The sequence below is a fragment of the Phalacrocorax aristotelis genome, chromosome 1, assembly GCF_949628215.1.
Source record: "Phalacrocorax aristotelis chromosome 1, bGulAri2.1, whole genome shotgun sequence".
NCBI classification, from domain to species: Eukaryota; Metazoa; Chordata; class Aves; order Suliformes; family Phalacrocoracidae; genus Phalacrocorax; species Phalacrocorax aristotelis.
The window spans coordinates 181,589,049-181,608,975 of NC_134276.1; the positions used below are offsets into that span (position 1 = coordinate 181,589,049).

Here is a 19,927-nt window from a genome sequence, read left to right on the forward strand (position 1 = left end):
AGTCTCCATCTGACGCTGCACACTGCGGAGCTGCAACTTAAGCTGACCTTAGCTGGATCTAGAGCAGCACACATCTGTGCTAACATGTGTTATACCTGCTCAGGGTGTCGATCTCGCTAAAAATTAACAAGGTAAAAAGATTATCCTTCACATCAGCTCTCACTGCAACCACACTGCTGCCAGTGTGACAGGAAGAAGGCGGCAAGAACATATGAAGGGGGATAAGAAGGCTACTGCAAACCAGACTGGTCATGAACTGGTGCAGACGGACTGCAGCTTCAGCTGATCTCTGTTAGCTGATTAGTTGCAGGCTGCTGAGGAAAGATATGGTCTCACCTTCCCTCCTCTCCCTGGTGGCTCACTGCCCCCTTTCCTTCTAGTCCCTCCAGAGATGACAACGCATGTGGCTGCATGATCTCTCAGACCAAGGCCTGAATCTAACCACAAAAAGAAAAGTGTGTGATGGAATTGAATCCACACCAGTTCCCTTCTAATAGGGCTGCGTTATCACTCTGGCCTAGGAAAGCTCATCTTCCACCCTGCTTCTCTCATTCAGACACTGATTCAGAGCAGGAGCCAAGCGCCATGTGCTCTGGTCTCTCCCTGGAGAGCTGCTCCTCTGTTGCTGACAGAGGGAACCCAGAGAAACTGGCCCCTTTCCAAAAAGATTTGATGACTATAAACCACTAGTCTACATATAATCCATTTTTCCACTGGCGAACAGATGTGCAGTGCCTGAAATGGCAAGCAGCAGCTCCCCATGCCAGTGAGTCAGGGAGGGGCAGAAAGAACAACTGCACATGGGTACAGCAGCACATGGACAAAAATTCACTTAAATTATTCAGATGCGCAGTCACATGTGTCAGAAAAAAAAAAGCGTTGAGAAAAACCCTCTATGCCCTGCATTATAGCCTGTTTCCCGTGCTCTACCGTTTCCTGCAACACCTGGCACAGGCACTGTCTTATCTGTCAGCTGTGCATTAGGCACCCCAGTAAAGTACTTGCAAGGATACATTTCCCTAAAAATGACGCTCCGGTGCCTTGGCAAGAGTAACGGCAAGCGCTCACTGTCTTCCAGTCCAAATCCTACAGCACGGGGGCAATTTTCATTACTGTCAGCCATAAAGTACAATGGACACTGTCAAGCACTTGAGCAAAAATGCATGTGTAAAGCATTAACAAGAAGGATGATACAGCTTCCTCCTTGATAAATTACTCTCTTGCCTAAAGCCTGCAGCAGACACAACCACATATTTCACCTCATTTCCTTTGGAAGAATTTCCTTTTGGTTTTGCGGATCAGACCATCATTTAACATGTCCACCTCGCTACTGGGTTTGCAGTGGCACAGAGCAGCCATCACAAGATGCTGTGCCTCAGGAGGGCAAGCACCCGTGGTAGATATCTAAGATAGATATAGGGGTACCTGTGTTCAGGAACCTAATTATTCTTCATTTAGCCAGCTACAAAAGGAGTCTTCCTGCAGGGAATTCAGAGCAGGTATGACGCCCAGAGTGAATATCTCCTCCATCACCTTTGTGCAGGTTGCCGGTCCCGAGGGTCCTGGACACCTGTGACAGAGGCAGGTCAACCAGTGCAGAGAGGACATGGGAATGTGAAGCAATTGAATCATGGAGGAAGCTGGGGAGGAAACGGTCTGTCGTATAATTGCTTCTTCATGTGTGCATTAAGCCTGAGGCATGGAGGTGTCAGGATGTTATTCACTTGTGAGGAAAAGGAAATACCTTATCCTGTAGGTCTGGTAACTTTTATTGGGGAGGAAGAAAAGAATCCCATGACAGGAGCTGGCTCCATGAAACAGCCCGTCACAGAGAAGTAGGACATCAGTCTGCGGTATTGCTCAGGGCTTCTCCCTTTTGTGAAGGGGTGGATACAACATTAGCCTGAGCATCAATGCCTGAAAGGGACAGATTTGCCAAGCAGGAGCTTGGCCAGGTCACCAGCTGGCTAATACACATATGCTAGACAGGGACACATACTGCTCTTTTCTGAAGGAGCAGAAACATGCCTCCTTGCTGTGTGGCACAGCAGACTGATTTGAGTCAACCTCTCCTGCACCAGTGGGATGCCTTTTGTAACTAGAGCAACATTTCCCTTATTGCTACTGATCTTTCCAACTAATTTTTTTCCATTAGGAAGATAGGATGCAATATATTTGATGTCCCAAAGCAACTGCTGACGTGAGAGCTCTATGGAAGACAATATCAGCAGATGCTATGCACCAGAGGCACCCAGTAAGGCCCTCTAAATCCAGGTGATGGAAAGCTAACACAAAAGAAGTTACGAACACCTACAAACATACTAGTCAGGGAAGAGTGTAGTTACGGCAATTAAATAGGGAACAAACCCAAGAATCTCTTTGTTCAAAGGGACTTTAAAAATATAAAGCAAATATATCAGAAAGGAAATGCTATGGCAAAAAACCATTCACAAGAACAAAACAAATATTTGTCTCAGGAGGAAGGAATTGTAATGATTATAAGTGTCACATCAAATGCAACAGATAACTTCCACAAATGTATCTGAGGGAATTCTACAAGGAACTGAATCCTGTGTTAATGCTTTCCAGGTGTAAGATGACAGCTAGAAAACCACAGTAATGACAAGCCCATAACTATGGCAGAATGAGAAGCTCTAATGGAGCGATAATCTTCCCAGAATTGCCTCTCTGAAGAGCTCAGCTGGCCCAGCTTGATTTGCCTTATCATTTCCAATCTTAAAGGCATACCACCAAATTCAACTCAGCCAATCTCCAAGCCATCAGAAGGAGTCACCCAGGATAAGATCTGTGACTTTAACGTTATGGTTTTTTGGGTTTTTTTTCTGACATGTTAAAAACATCATCCCCAACAAAAAAGGAGAAAGTTGCTGGGGAATCAATGTCATAGGAGAACAAAGAAAAACTAACTAGGTGCGAAATGCACAGGGATCAAAAGCCAAGAGAATGAAAAGCATTTCCCCCTCTAACCTTTTGAGCTAAGTATTCCCCTCAAGGATTCACTGTTGCTGTTCCCAGGAGGCTGCCATGACCTTGCACCAGCTGCTGGTCCTCAAAGCAGAGCAGTGTAACACGCCCTGGCGCTTGGCTGTGTGGAATAGGATGGCTCATTTTCAGTCCCTTATGGCTCCTTCCCCCTCACTTTTTCCTACTCAGCTTTCTTGGACTACTGGGGATGGAGAGAGTAGGGGAGAAGGCTTATACATCTCATCTCTTCCTGCCTGCCTGCTGCCAAGGAGTAAAAAAGAGATGATAGGGGCTTTCTCGTCTTGCTGCCATCATACACTGAGGAGGCAAGAGTGTTTTTGCCACTCCATACACACTGCAGTAGGGGAAGAAAGGTACTGAGATGATCAGAGTATCTTCTTTCCTTCTCCTGACCTTAATGAAGTCAGGCACAAGGGACCTAAGAGCTACAGAGATTATTGTACATCTCATTGCCAGAGTTCGCAATCAATTCTCCTTCCTCAGCTGCTCTCCCCCATCATGACTCTATTCTAGTCTCCTGCAGTTAATACGAGCCTCCAAGCTACAGGTGCTCATCTGCCATGACTCACAGAGGCAGCCCTTATTAAAACAGCATACAGTTAATATTGCAGTGAACCTCTACACTGTCTTTATCAAAACACTGTATAAAAGTGAGGCAGCTATTGGTACGCCACGGCGGTGGCTGGGGAGCCAAGACAGGCATGGGCAGGAGGACTTGTCTGAGGTCCCACCAGGGGAAACAAGGGCACAACACTGAGGACAAAGCTGAGGAGCAGGACAAGAAGCTGTGAGTGAGAGCAGATTTCTGACACCAAAATCACCTCCTCCAGCCGAAAATAGGCTTGACCACACGGCACACTGACAGATACAATGCCTGGCATTGATATTAAAGGAAATCCAGGAGGAGTGAACAATTCGGGTATAGAGAGAATACAAGACACATTTATGCACATACTAGTACTTTTGAAATAGCTCGTTTGAAGGCTCTGCTGCAGGCTTGCATACTAATAACTTCCTCTGGCTTCCTAAGGAAAACATTTTGTTCTAGGTGTCAAGAAGCCCATTTCTACAATTCAAATACACAGACATCTGTAGGATGAAGAGAGGAAATTGTGCGCAACACTGCCTTCAGTGTGCAAAACAAACATCTGTGTAGTCACAAGCAGTTTATTGTCCAAGCTCAAAAGCAGGAGAGCCCTACAGCTGTCTACATCTACTTCCAGCAGCTGGGGCTACGAGAGGAAATAAGTGCTACCATTGAGGAGAGTGCAAGAGGTTCCATTACAGAAGGCAAAATGCCTAAAACCAAGAAAAAGAGAGAGGAAAAAAAAAGGAATGACACAACTAGACCATAGTCACATTAAAATATTTGAAGTATGAAAATCTGTGGTAAATTGTCTGGAAACATTTTGGCTAATCTACATTTACAGTATGATTTGCTCATAATTTGTAACTCTACTCATCTTCGAAGGCTCCAAAATGAAGTTGTAGCTATTCTGTATTTCCTTGGCTGCAAGACTAAACTTCTAACTCTAGCAATTTAAATGGTGCTTTTGAATAGTAAGAGGTATTTTCTGCTTCCTGTCTGAAAATGCTATCTGATCTAGAAGTAGCTGATGCATACATTAGGGAGATGAAAAGCAGCAGTTAAAGCCAATTCTGGTTTACAAATAAAATTTATTATTAAACTGCCCTCCTGAAACTTTTCAACTTGTTTGAAGAAACTCATCACAATGACTGCATTTTACAGAGTGGTGGAAGTATTGTGGAAAATCCCTAAGTTAAAGTTCAAAACCTCAGACTCAAAGAAAACAAGCCTTTCATGACTCCCCATTAAAAAGTGCCTCTAAAATGTAGTGACACTCTCATTGCCTCCCAAAAAGGAAAAACATATTTGCTTCAAAAGTAAAAGGACATTTTTCTGATTACAAGCCTGCCCAGTCCCTCGCGCTGTAGCAGGGAGCAGAGCTGCAGGGTTAGCTCCTAGGTCTCTTAATAACAGTGCCATGGGACAAATAAGTTTCCTGTTCACTTGCTTTCAAGTCCATCACATCTTTACATCCTAAAACTCATCTGTATTTTTATAACAATCAAGGTATCTAATAAGAGGTATTACCATATAAACACAACCCAATTTTAGAAACTGGTTTTTTTTTCTGCAGATCCACAACTTAAGCTGGTCAAAGCTCAGCAGGAGTGTCAGAGCTACAAACAAAAGCAAAGGTGGTTGAAAAGACATTGGAATACATTTTCTCTTAGAAAATTTTGACCTCACTAAATATAACACGGAAAAAGGATGATTCAGTCAGAGCTTTTTAAAAGACATTATCAAAATATTCTGTTCTGATTTTAAATCTTTAAAATTTTATGCTGAATTTTGACCAACTGTACAAGGGTCTCGTTCAATACACTACAAGGCAGAATTGCCTCATCTTCCTGCAGTGTCAACTTCTACTGATGCTGATATGATGAACAAGAAAGATAAAACATTCAGGATTCTTGATTCCTTTGTAGTAAAACTAGGATCAAGCCTTGATCTCAATTTTTAGAGGCATCAAGCTGAATAAATTCAATGTCTTTTAAGAGTTACATCATCTAGATGCATATGTGACATCCAAATCTAACAGTCTTGCACAACATTATGGGCACGCTTGCCTTACCCTGTACCTATGCAGAACAAGGCAGCACTGCTCTAAATCTTGATAATTTCAAAAGGAGAAGAGTCATGTTCACTCCAACTTCTCCAAAGGAAGCTGCCCTGGATTTCCAGAAAGAGAATCAATTAGATAAATACCTTTCACCATATAGCCTAGACACAAGGACATGAAGATTTGCCTATAAATCTCCCCTTCCACAACTAATAATGTTCATTGTTCAACTAAGACACTTCCTGCCCTTTCCCCTTCTCCCTCCACAGAAAAGGTAAAAGCTTTTCCATAAATTTTTTGCGTGTAAATATTGTAAAGCATCTGTGATTTCTCTGTGGTGAAAGCTATTATATAGTGCTCTGACAGATGTCTTCATGAAAAGTAAAGCCAGAAAACATTATCAACAATTCAAAAGCATAGTAGTTTTATGGATTTACAGTGTGTACAAACTAAATGCTTTAATATCTTTAGCCAACATACTTTCACATACCTAATATAGAGGGTGCTGAAAGCGACAGTGGCAGAAGTAAGACTGTTAACATGGAGAAAGGATTCTGATTTAGCTCATTATCAGCACATAGCAGTTCCTAGGAGGCTGGCTGGGAAAAAGCGTGAGGGGAAACATATCTAATTAAGAGGCTGAAGAACACCTATTTAACTATCAGTCAGCTGGGAAGAATTAAAAGGCTAACCCTATCAGAAAAGAGGAGATAATGGACAGTACAAATGCTTTTCAGATAGGCTTTAGAGCAGTGGTCTGGTGCTTAAGCTTCTGTCAGGTTCCCAGTGTAAGGCAGGTCTGACTGGAAACCCTAAGGTACAAAAAAAGCTCGTTCTTTTTTATGGCTTCTGTTTCTTTGGTTTTGCCATACTCAAATAACGCAGATGAAGTTCCAGAAGCTTTTCACTTTTGCAACGTACCTTGGAATACTCTAAACTTAAAATGTCATCTCCAGATTTCTTTTTTAACTGTAGCAGAGATTTTGGGAGCAGCAAGGCCACCCAACACTGACTGCTACAGCTGGCCCAAATGTCCTGGGCACCCAGTTGCCCATGGGCACTTGTACGCTTTCAGGGAAGTGCTGTGGGCTTGGCTGCAGTGGAACAAGCCAGTTTTAGGACTTTTTCCAGGAAGTAAATGCTATGGAAGACATCTGACTACCCTCAGAAGCAGGGCCAGAATTTTAATTAAAAACTTTTGGGCCTTTCACCCCAGAAGAGTACAAACTCTGCATTATCAGCATTTTACTAATAGCATTTCCGCTGGAGGATGAGCAAATCCTATTGGTGGAACAATGCAATTAACCTGAGTGTAAAAACATAGAATCCACTTTTCAGATAAAGAAAAGCAGGAATCTGTAAACGCAAACTTGCTGAGAGCTGCCCATCTGGAGTGTGATATTTGCTGGTGTGTAACTTATGCTTTACAATAGTACACTTACAAAAATTGAGATCTATTTTTATGCTGCTGCTCTTGCAACAAGACTGTAACAGCTACATCAGAAACACAGGGTTCAGCATGGAAGAGAACCAGCTTTTCAATGAACTGATGTTGTAGCCAAAACTAACCCACCACATTTCCTAGCAACTATTAAATATTCATATGCATTGTTAATATATTGCACCTGGAAGCAACAATCTCAGCCCCAATCTAGAGTAAAATTGCATTTTTTCCAGTCAAGTGAAAATAATGTACAGTCACTGCTATGATAACAGGTCTAATCATTTCCTTAGGCTGTCTCCATTCTCCGTATGTCGGCTGTGCATAATTCATAGGTTGTACCATATGCTGTCTGAAGCAAGTGTCCCTATAAGTGTTTGTGGCTCTACTCAAAGGCATATCTTCATAAATTACATTGTGATATATTTGACATTTTAAAAAACAAACAAGGAAAACAATTCAGTGAAAGCTAATCTGCTTAAAGTTTATCACTTAGCCATTTGTTGAACTTTCAAGTGATTAACTCACCGAAGTACATCGTTTTTTCAGTGCGTGCAGACTGCTTCTGCTGGCACCGATTTCAAAGTCAAGACAGAATTTAGCTGGCTCTCAAAATAAGGACTTGGTCCAGCAACTCCTTACACACAGATAGCCTCTGCTTACTTCCCAGAGCCTGAGCACACACAAACTAGGATTAGTCATCTGAGCAAAGGATGGCAGGATTAGACTTTCTGCTGGTCACAGACTTGCAGGAGAGAACCCCACCCCCATACAACTCGGGTTTCCTGTTTCCTGACAGACCTTGCAGCTCCAATGGCTTTTCTGACTCCCAGCTGGCCTCCCTGCAGCATCTCCAATAATTATTAGGCAAGCAAAGTTCAAAAGCTAAGCAGCTGTGGAGCAAAGACAAGAATATTGGTCAAAATAACAGGATAACAAAGAACAGGATCTCCCAAGAGAGTGGCATTGTTCGGAGAGGGGAAGCAAATGGCCAAAAGTGTAAGCAAGGGCAGAGGAAGGGAAAAAATATAAGCGGAAGTGATGAAATCTGTTTGCTTCTGTCTCCTGATAGTTAATGAAAGATGAGCTAATTAGCACATCCCTCAACTGGAATGGGAAGAAACCCTCCCTGCAACAGACAGCTATACATACTGTAAAAGCTTGCAGGAGCATCCTGTCTTTCAGACTGCCGACCCTCTGACTCATGGGGCTGAGATCTGCCCACCAGTTCAAAAGGAGCTGGAGAGAGGAGGGCAGGCAGCTGGACACAGCAGGATCTTGAAGTACATGTTTCCTTGGGAAAACAGGTTAAAAATCTGAAGGACAAAGGAATACAAACAAGCACGTTCTTATACTGAGAGAAAGCAAATTATCTTATGAGGCTTTTAAGAGGGAAATGGGAACTGGCTGGAAAAGAGAGGCCAAGCTGGAAAGCTGATAGGTAGCTTTGTGTATTTAAGAACTCAACATTTTAAGACAGCTTCCCAAAATGTCATCATAACTATGTTAGTAAAATCCCAATATCTTGAAGAAGTCAGAAAAGCAAGCATGAACTTAAACTCTGAAGTGATGCACATTTTCTAAAATGTAATTTATTTCTGATGCTCATAGGAGTAGTGTCAACAAACCCCTCTGCCGTTACCACAACAAAAAGTTTCATGCATAATATAAACATTTCTTACACAGCCATGACTCTGTGAAGAGTCATACATTTGCAGCATGAATAACCCAAGCAGTCATATCGGCACCAGCAGGACTACAGGCACTTACAGTGAAACATTAGCTCACTCTTCAGATAGTCAATGACTAAGAAAAGTCTGACCCCCACAAAAATGAGAAGACCATGTCCCCCAAGCCTAGTGCAAGGTGGGGCTGCTCTGGACTGCAAGCAGGAATATTTGGGGTTTAACAGAGCCACGTGTCGATATGATGCTATAAGAGCAAAAAAGGGCCAGGTGTTTAAGTGCCCCAGGCAGCACTATATTTATATTTTTATATAAAGAGTCAAGTAAATAAAACCAGAATCATTAAAATAGTAGTGGTTTCTTTCCCTGAAAGTTTACCTTTAGGAAGAGAAACTTTTCCATACATTGAGATTTAATTTCAGACAGTCTCTGTTTCATGCAAAAACACTTGTAAGATCGAAGACAAGCAAATCAGAGACATAAGTCTTGCAAAAGGCACCACTGACAGGTCGGTACAAATCCAGTGCACAATTTCTTCAATATTTCAAACTGCTCATTTCAAGGATGGCTACAGTTCTCACTGTTTTGATGCCCCCCCCCCTTTTTTTTTTTAAACAGAGCTATGAATTTTTAGATATTAGATTAAAATTTTTAAAGTTCAGAAAGCAATAAAAACTAAAGCCAAGACAAGCATATAAGAATGCAGAGACCACTGACGACTGTTCGCTTAAGATCCAGTTTTGCATAAATGAAACCACAGCAAGATCTACTGCTGACTCTGCTGAAGGAGGCATCAGCTCCTCACTTGTTGTTCTTCACCTTCAACCCTTCCAGAGACCCAAGCTTAACTTCGTAAGGTCTAGTAACATGCAGAAGTAGCTCTTGCCTCTGGCCATCAACATTGCAATTGTCATTACTTTTCTTTTTCCTAGACAAAAGGTAACAAGAAAGGAGAATCAGGATCATAGATGTGAATCAACAGTTATTATCAACCAACAGTATGCTCTTCGAAACTTGCTGAAAGACAGAATCTGCTTACACTTGAATATTTGCCTTTTAATAAACTCAAGTTGAAGTGTTAAAATTTCTCATCTGTCCTCAGCAACTGGAAAAAAAGTAATATAAACAACAGCCCTATTCCTGTGGGTATCATCTCAGGTATGAGGAAGCAGCATAGCCACAGCCACTTTAGGGACAACTGTTGAATACAACCAGAGATATTAAAATTGGAAAAGGAAACAGACTCAAATAGCTTCTGGACGTCACTATGATTTTTGCCAGGTAGGGGCTGATACTGCACAGGAAATGCCGAACATATTTCAAAGGGTTCAGCTATAACTGGAGAATCATCTGAAGCTTTATTACAGTACAGTGTTAGGTAACAGCATAGTAGTTCCCCATCCTCCCGTTGTGGTGGGCCACACTGCCTTTAGCAGGGGAAAAGGGTGAAACGTGGTGGCCTCCACCTTACGGCAAGCTCAGTCATTCATGTGTCTGCAGAACATGTCACCTTCATTGGTGCTGCAGGTTGTTCCCTGCGAGCACTGGAGTTAAACGGCACATGTAACTCTGCGTACAAGTACATCCTTTAGCCATCAAATCTGTACCTCCTCCCTGCTCAGGGCTGGAGAGCTCCAGGAGGGAGCCTGGGCATGAACAGCCTGTTGCCATCAGAGTAATTTGGGTTCTTCCTGAGTGTCCTGCAGTTACAGGCAGTTTTAATGCGAATATGTTCATCACCTTCTTCCCTGAGGCACCTATGGTTCCTTTCTCTTCTGTATGACCAGGACATCAGGGGAAGTTCAGGCTGGATATTAGGAATAAGTTCTTCACTGAGAGGGTCATCAAGCACTGGAACAAGTTCTCCAAGAAAGTGGTCATGGCCTCAAGCCTGTCGGAGGTCAAGAAGTGTTTGGACAATGCACTTAGATCTATGGTTTAACTTTTAGGTTGCCCTGTGTGGAGTCAGGAATTAGACTCAGTGAACCTTGTGGGTTCCTTCCAACTCTGGATATTCTGTGATTCTATAAATGGCAGTCATGCATAAGGGCTGTCTTCATTTCTGTTACATGAGGGAGACAGAGCTGATTGTTTTCATCACAGCAGCTAATCCAACCTGCACTATGCTCCCGGCTTGACTCTGAGAAAGTGGGTAGAAAAGAATATACCACAGTGACCTCATGAAGAAGATACGGGATTCTGTTGTACTGTACAACACACCAGCTTGAGAATTATTAAATTACATGACAGGAAGACAGAGGCAAAGACAAGAAGAACTGGGATTTCTTGATGCAAATAGCAAGAGGCTTTTCTAGAGGATGCCAGTACTTACATGAGAAGCTTGATTTCACTGGAGTCCCCTGGAAGATTTCTACTGCACTTTGTAATTAGACAGAATTTTTTGCCTAGTTATGTCAATTGGAAAAACTGATAGCTCGCATGAATTGTCAGTGCCCCCTGCAAAGAAGGTCTTTGATGGGAGCACTGGGGGAGTGCACTGATACTGACAGTATCTTGACTTCATTTTTTTAAGGAGATCTGTGAATATAATTTAATAGCCTAACTTTCCACATTAGAGGGCTAAACCCACTTTTTTCTTTCAAAGCAGGTTTTGAGTGTAAAAGATTTGGCGGGCTATTTCTGTTCAAGGTTAACCTTCTTCAGTATCAAGTTCATATTTAAATGAGTAAGAAAGCTAAGTGTATTAAGTTTATTTCCATGGCACAAAAAAAAAAAAGTTAGCTGTCATCTTCCATTTTTTTCAAGATGTGCACTGTTTAATAATTGAAGGGGATAAAATTATTTTATTCCTTAAGCATAAAAGCTCCCAGAAACTGCAGCTGAGAAGGGACACCACTGTGCTAAATGATGTGCAAATATAGAATAACACACACACACTGTCCCAAAGTTTACCATCAGCAGGATGACAAAGAAAGTACCATCCCTGCTTTAGATTGTGAAGAAAAGAAAGAGTCTTGTTCAAGCCATGCAGGAAGCTGAGAAAGAATTCAGATCTATAGAGAGCCAATACAACCGACTTAACCACAATATGATGTCTGCCTCCAGCCACAGTCTGGATCAAACTGAGGTATTCCCTCAGTTAACTGTCACGAGGTATGATTTCCTCCACCCCTTTTCCATTTGTATTGCCAGCCCACTTTTTTTTCTTTAATTGTAGCCCACTCATTATTTGTCATTTTGAAGTCACCAGTAGTTCAACTCAAAGTGGCCATGACGTTTTTCCCTACTTACCATTAACAAGTCATATATTTCACTGGGATTTTGTCACGTTCTGTTCTAGCTGCGTCTATGCTTTTGTTCTGAGTGGCTTATTTTAATGGTTACTAATGTCCAGTTTATTGGAGATGATGGAAGCAGTTTACCCTTAGAGATATGTCTTAAACAAAACAATCCAGTAGATACACAGAGATAACTGTGCTTTTTTGAAGACAGCAATATGACATATTTTGCAAAGTAGCTACAAAGAAAAACACATTGTGTTGTCTGAGTGCTCAGCACACTTATTAGAAATGCCATGATAGGACCTTATTCTGCCCCTGGAGTAACAAACATATCAGTATACCAGCCATGATTTGAAAGATGGATGGTATAAGATGTGAAACAGATGTGATACACAATAAAGCTATGAATACTAAGCATCCTGGTTTTGGCTGGGATAAGAGTTCATTTTCTTCCTAGCAGCTGATGTAGTGCTGTGTTTTGGATTTAGGATGAGAATAATGTCGGTAACAACACTGATGTTTCAGTGGTTGCTGAGCAGTGCTTACATTAAGTCAAGGACTTTTCAGCTTCTCACCCTGCCCTGTCAGCAAGGGGGCTGGAGGTGCACAAGAAGCTGAGGAGAGACACAGCCAGGACAGCTGACCCAAACTGGCCAAAGGCATATTCCATACCATATGATGTCATGCTGAACAAAAAACTGGGGAGGTTGGCCGGACTGGGGAGGTACGGCTGCTACTCAGGAACTGGCTAGGCATGGGTTAGCAGGTGGTGAGCAACTGCATTGTGCATCATTTGTTTTGTATATTCTTTTACCATCATTATTATTTTCCCTTCCTTTTCTGTCCTATTAAATTGTCTTTATCTCAACCCACAAGTTTTGCGTTTTTCCTGATTCTCTCCCCCATCCCACTTCAGGGGGGAGTGAGTGAACAGCTGTGTGGTGTTTAGCTGCCTGCCAGGTTAAACCATGACACTAAGAAAGCTGCTATGCAAAAAAATAGTTAAGGCAATGCAGCATAAGCCAGTTGTTGAGACTCCATAACTCAGCATTGTCTAATAGAGCAGTTATTGTATGTCTTAATGCTGAAATTCAATAGGGCTGTGGGAAGAGCAAACATGGAAGCAACACAATGGGTTTCCAGATAAGAACATTTAAGCCTACTCCAGAAATTCAATGGGCCAAGCTGTTAGCTTCAAGGGATTGATTTCCTCTGTTTCCAGTTAGGCGCAAATCTTGCTTTGAAGAGCTGGCACACCAGACCAAAGACTTACCAGACAGGATAAACAGCACCTTTGCTGCAAAAGCTGGATGAGTTGCCAGGGGTTCCCCAAAGAGCCTGTCCTCCCAAAAAAACGTAGCAAAGAGGGAAGCTCCAAAGAAGGATCTGAGCTCATCCAGTGTTGGCTAAACATTCAGTAAACATGCACTGCATTTAAACCATTTTACTGTTTTCAAAGCTGAAGCTTATTTTGTACAGGTTTTGTTCTAAATCCAGCATGTCCTTGCTCCAAAAAGAACAAAATTACACAGTCTAGGAAATAAATTAGGCTTGGTGAGGAAACCACAGCCTATAACTGGAGGACTGAAACTCAGGGTACCGCCTAAGAGTGGGAGAGTTGCAGGCTTCCTCCCCAGGATGGGAGGGTTCAAGGTCTCCTGCTCAGACAGGGCATAACTGGAGATGCCAGGAAGGCACAGATGGACTGCTGCCCACCCAGCAATCAAGTCACTGGCTACAGCAAAGTTTTTCAGGAGATGCATGCTATGGCAGTCACTGCACTGTACAATGTCAACTGAGACACGCAAAATGAGCATACAACCTGAATGAAGTCTGTTATAAATACATGTCGTGGTAAACTGACTAGCAAGGTCTCAGTGTAAGCCCACGTGAAGAAAAGTGCTTGAGATACAGCTTGTATGTCCCAGCAAAAGCAATCTTACAAAGTCCAAACATCCCTGCTGTCATCAGAATTGGGAACATATAAATCATCCATGTAATTAATTCAGTTAAGTAATTAATAATATTTATAAGTGATTCAATAAGGTGACACTGCCAGTCCAGTCCTTTTTAAATGCAGAATTTAAAATGTTCTCCCCATTAAGAATCAAGTCAGTAAAGAATCAAATACTTAAAAGGCAAAGTTAATGAACCAAGCCAATTCTTTCCATCTTGAGATTCCCTGAATCTTACAACCGTGGCAAACAAACTGACGGTTTATGAGCAAATTAGTGAAATGAAAGATTTATTTTCCTATGTTCTATGAGAAGACTGTCATCTCGCAGAACATACTTCCACCACCACCATCAGTAAAAATAAAAAATGTCTCTTAACTCACAAGCATTTCCTCCTATTATTAAGAGCAAACAGCATGTTCTTATGCAAGTCTCCATTCTTTTCATGGGCATGTTGTTATGAGGCTAAAATATGAAATGGTACAGAATGTATTTCTCAGCATATGCCATGATATTCATTTGCTCAGCCTGGGCAAGGATACCATTTATTAAAGGTGTATTATAGTCATTTAGAGAAGACTCAAAAAGATATTTCCTACACTCCTGTGTTTTGCAATTCTACTATGAATACCCAAGCAGAATCAGATGAGCAATCCCCCTCATTCAAATCACAAAGCTCTGCAAATCACATAAAAGATATTGAAAATTCAGATTTTTTTCTGTTTTACATAAATTAAAATTTAAGGTCAATTCTTTCATAAAGTATTAAAGTTCAGTATTTAAAACGTTTTCATTTCCAGACCAAAATAAATTCCTTCCCTGAAAATTTCCAATCCTTTATTAAGCTTGAATTAAGGTGGTGCATATGTAAGAGCATAATTAACTTCAGTGAGAAGTTTCAGCCTTGTTCTAAGCTGAAAATAAGATCAGCACAAAGGCAGCTAGGGATATCATGTAACCCAACTAGGATGGTGCCAGTAGCATCTGAAAGCCACTGAACTGTGAGCTTTAAGTCAAAATTTAAAACTTTAGGGACAGTTTGCAAATTCCAGACTAAGACATCCCTTGTAAACAACAACAGCTCTGAACTATACTTATTTTTTTCTATACCAAAGATGAATGCTTTAGGTGTATAAGCATGAAATCCAATAAAAAATGCCATAAATCCTTTGGCATTTTCCTTGCAACTCTAGGCATTGCCAGGCATAGTTCTTAAAACAGGTACTTCTTTCTCTCTAGTGTTACACCTCATCCCGACACTGAGCAAGTGATATAACACTAAGAGATTTTATCTTGTCCCTTCTACAAGAAAGCTTTCTGTTCTCCTTTGTTGTTTTCTTCTTCTTACAACTGCCACTCCAAGGAGAGTAGATCCATTCCAGCCCTCCAGGAACACAGCATAGGCAGTTACCTCTTCCTACACAGACCTTCATCCCCTCTGCCATCCTCTTTGCAACCTCACCACTGTTCCTGCACGGGCTGGCCTCACCTGGACAGGCCACCCCTGCGCAAAGCACCACGTCCCCACTGGAGCCGTGCTCTCCCTGTGACTGCTGTGGGTTCAGCTGGGCTGCAGCCAGCAGAGCTGCTCAGCAACTGCTCCCCAGGAACTGCAAAAGCCTGGTCAATTCGTTGGGGCGTATATGGGGGAAACAGGAAGGCAGCAGCAGAAGTGCATCCGCATTCAAACAGTGTGGTCTGCAGTCCCACACCCTGTTTGCTAACAGCATCATAGGTCACCTTGAAGACCCTCTTAGTAAAAGCTTAAATATAGCAGTCACTACAGTCAGATCTGATATATTCCAGAATCTAAAGGCTGCCCCCACCCCAGAACAAACCCCAATGACTTTTCTACCCATTTGTTTTACGCAGAGCTCATCAGCCCACAGACCTGTGAAGCCAGTTACAACACTAACAGCTGCCGTGTCTTTCCACTATCGCTAAGTTTCATCAATACAAGCCAGACCAACTGATCCAGCCAAAGAGGCTCATTTGGAAGTGTTACGTAAGAAATGAGCTGCTGGCCTGGCTGCTTCGTTTTTGTTTGTCCTCACAAATTAAAAAGTGTGGTCATGCATAAGTTAATCAATAGCAGAAAACAGCTATCCGCGTTTCTTATGCTGGACGGCCTATTTATTGCTCTCCATTTAAAAAGCAGCAATGAAGAGGCCACAAAACAGAAGATGTGTCAGATGAGTGGAGGACGGCGACTGGCTGGAGGGCGAGCCGGAGCGTGACGCCTAACGGAGCGCATTTCCCAGAACCCAAGTACAAAATTGGCAAAAGTTACAGATAAACCTCAAGCCAGCAGCGTGCATTAAGTCTTACTGTAAAGCAAAGTAGTGAAGCCCTGGACACAGCAAAATAAACTTGAAAAAAAGGAGGCAACTAAGAGGTATGAAGAAGCAGATGCAAAAGTACTCTTTCAAGAAAGCACTGTAAGAAAATAAAGACAAATGGCAAATCTCTAACTGTGCCATCAAGGATGTCACTAATTAAGTGCTTCTAGAGAAACAGGGCATTTGGATCCAGTAGTCACCCTTTCAGAAATCATGGAAATACTGTCCCAGGATTTGCCAATTACACATTTTACATTTCCAATATCCTTTTTTACTTAATATTTGTAAGAGTATTGTGAAATATTTCCTCCCAAATTACAAGCTAAGAATAAAACAAACACAAACAACACATCCTTCGGCATATCTCCAAGCTTTGCATTTAACAACTCCGTGTCATGGTACCCAAACCAGAAATTTGTCGATGTTACCTAAAATTTTCCATTAAGGTAAAAAAAAAAAAAAAAAAAGGCAGTGCCTGCAGGAGGTAGCCATTTATACATGTAAAAAGTAAAGAAGCTGCAAGCTGTTAGACTGTGGAGTCATGCCTAATATGCAGTAACTGTGTCCATCACAACTACTTTTTACAGCCATTTGGCATCATGACAGCTTACTCTGAGGCTTGAGATCATTACGATGGCAGCCCCATCCCATCCTTATATAATACTGTCTGTGCCTGTATAACTTTTTTCAGTAATGAAGAATTACTTTATTCAAAAGCACGGTGTTCTTCAGCCATTTAAAAAATGTTGAAATGGGGGGGAAGGATTGCTTGGTCCAAAGCCCAGTTAATCGAGATGGAATGTCTCCTGGTGCTCACATATGACCTTAAGATTTTTCAGGATTTCACTGGTCTCCCTGGTGATAGTTGCTACGAGCACTTTCAGTATGTGTCATGAGAAATACTTGAAAAGAAATTTTCAGTGCTTTCACACAGTCTTTCTAACCTTAGCTGTATTAACTTTTATCAATGTTGTTACCCCTAAAAAATAAGTTGTAAAATTCTTCTCATTTTTCTTTTAATTCCCTTGGGAATCTAAGCCCAAGCACTGGATGGAGTTTGCCTCTGCCTGCCACAATGAGCCATTTTATAACTTTCCAAGAATAAAAGACTTTTTCAAAACTTGCCCTCCAAGGAATGAGCTTGAGAAGGTGAAGGTGTCTTGCCCTTTTAAAAGGCTCAAACCAGGTCAAACACATCGAGGTGTGACACAAACTAAATTAAAGTCACAGGGCTATGTTCATCAGCTTCAAACACTGGGCCCTAAGAATCTCATTGCATTTTTGTGCCTGAACAAGGTGAGTTACACTGTTTGAGAGGCCACAATAAATCTTATTTGATTCTCTTTTGGTTTTACTGATTTTAAGATACCAGCACTTCATATGTTTTAAATCATATAAGCCTCCAACCAGCAAAATGCTTCTTTATAAACCTTAGAAGATAAAATTGTCTCATTTAATGTTCATTCCATAATACCACGGCAGTAAGGTCCTGTTGTCAAAGTACTGCAGTGTGCCTGCTTATGCATGGTAAGTTTTGAGCAGTTAAACCTGTTTGAAGCGATCTGTCAGAACCAAACTCCACAGTTTAATACAGCAACTCCTCCTGCTTTTTTGTTTTGTTTTGCTTTCTGGAAGTTCAAATTTAATATTTGAAAAGCACATAAAACCTACACTCATTTTACGTTCCTTGGTATAGTACTAAAGAAAAATTAGTTGGGTATTAAAAAGAGTCAACAATTCCAACCAAATAAAAATCATCAGAACATCAGAAACTGCCACAACTTAGAATACACCAAAGATGAATTTTCAGAGGGCTTGGAAACAGGATTAAGGCCATAATTTTCAGAAAACATTAGGGTACAATTCCTCTGGCAGCAACAGAAATGCATCCAGATGTATTAGATGTATTAAACATCTGCTTAAAAGCTTTCTGGCAAAATTAAGTCAAAGTCAAAACCAAATTTAATATTGAATGGCAAAGCTCAAGTTTTTCCTGTAAAAGACTGCTTTACACACACAAGATTTTGATATTTTGTTGGGAGAGAGCCTGAAAGAACAAAACACTTCAAGCTAAAATATCTGGATTCAAAATGGAATTGTAATTGTCAGAGAGATGTAATTCAAGTGCTTTCTACTTTCCACTACCACCTAATGGACAACTTCAACTGGACTACATTCCCTTAAAAGGGGAGGGAAAAAATTCTTTTAATTAGAAAATTCAGCTGGCGAGGACTTTTGAGGCAAAAGACTTCTATATTATAATTCCCACAGGAAAACAAAATGGCAGCTTGAATGTTCTTCCACTTTTAACAATTGACTAAAATACAAGAGAAGATACTAGCGCTGCCCTCAACTACATAATGAAAAGGCATACAGAAGACAGACCACACTATTCTCAGAGGTGTACAGTGATGGCAGAGAGCCAGTAGATACAAACTGCATGACAGGAAATTCTGATTAGCTGTAAAGAAAAACTTTCCTCCACGATGGCCATCAAACAAGTGAACAGGTTGCCTAGCCAGGTAGTGAAATCTCCGTCCTTGGACACAGGCAAAGCTCAAGCGGAAACGGCCCTGGGCAACCTCATCTAAGGGGCTGCTTGGAGCAGGCTGGACTAGATGGCCCACAGGCATGCCTCCCAACCGAAATTATATCACCATTCTATACAGGCACTGTAAAGACAATCTTCATGTTCACCAGCAAAGTGAATGTACATATTCTTCTTCATGTACACCTACTTCTCAATAAATAATTTTGCTACACAATTACGGTTAAAGAAAACTTAACTGGACTGAACTCTTCCTTGCACTGTAGACAGTTCCCTACACAAGTAGAATTTTTGTTCAAATGAACAAAATCATATGCTAAACTCATCTGGAAACAAGAAAAATAATTCTCAAAATAGAAATACTCTGTATTGATGTGCACAAAATATGCCTGGATCAGGAAGACATCTAGACCTCCCTAAGAGAATACAAAAAGTTCTGTAAAGGCAGTGACCATTAACTATGCTTATTTGACATGCACCGGGGTAGATAAAAAGCTCTTTCAAACATTTTTAATATGACAAGGTCAACAGCCACTGACTCATGCTGCTATGTCCATTATCTTTGGAAGAAGTGTCATCCAAAAATGTAAGCATCATCACATCACCCTAACAAAACTCGGGAAAAATCTTTGCCTTTCTTCATATAACTTGACATCTGTGCAGGAATGTAGGACAGTTTCAGGGTATAAGAAGAAAATTCTTCAGGAATATATGGATTTATGTTTAAGTGACATGTATTCTAAGTTTTAGTATTTCAGTATGTAATCAACATACTGGAAATATCAGCAACATTACTTAATGAAGGCTAATTTAAAAAAAAAAAAGTTAAAAAGAAAGCCCAACCGCTCCCTGAAGATGTGTCCTAAGAGGTTCAGAATAGTTCCTTCACATTTCTATTAAAAAGCAATATTTTCAGACAATTTTGTGAAATGCTAAAAACTATCACAGAAAAGTCATTCTAAGCAACATGTCAAGCAAATGACTTTCCCAAAGTAAAGAAAGACTGAGAAAACCTGCTCTCTTGGAAAAAGAAGAGTTAGTGACATTTTTCATAATACCAGGC

General features: G+C 41.2%; 1 protein-coding gene across 4 annotated transcripts in view; it reads right to left on the reverse strand.

Annotated features, from left to right (window-relative positions):
- Nucleotides 1-19,927, reverse strand: part of SRGAP1 (SLIT-ROBO Rho GTPase activating protein 1) — a 152,589-nt gene that overhangs the window by 92,627 nt on the left and 40,035 nt on the right. Inside the window, exon 1 of one of the 4 annotated variants that reach the window (XM_075080923.1) lies at nucleotides 7,624-7,698. The exons of 2 other annotated variants lie outside the window; for them this stretch is intronic. In XM_075080923.1, the coding sequence (XP_074937024.1) occupies nucleotides 7,624-7,633 (10 nt within the window). In that variant the 5' untranslated portion in view covers nucleotides 7,634-7,698. Of the gene's footprint in view, nucleotides 1-1,425; nucleotides 1,489-7,623; nucleotides 7,699-19,927 lie in introns of those variants that run through there. One more of the 4 variants, XM_075080925.1, reaches the window with a different exon arrangement.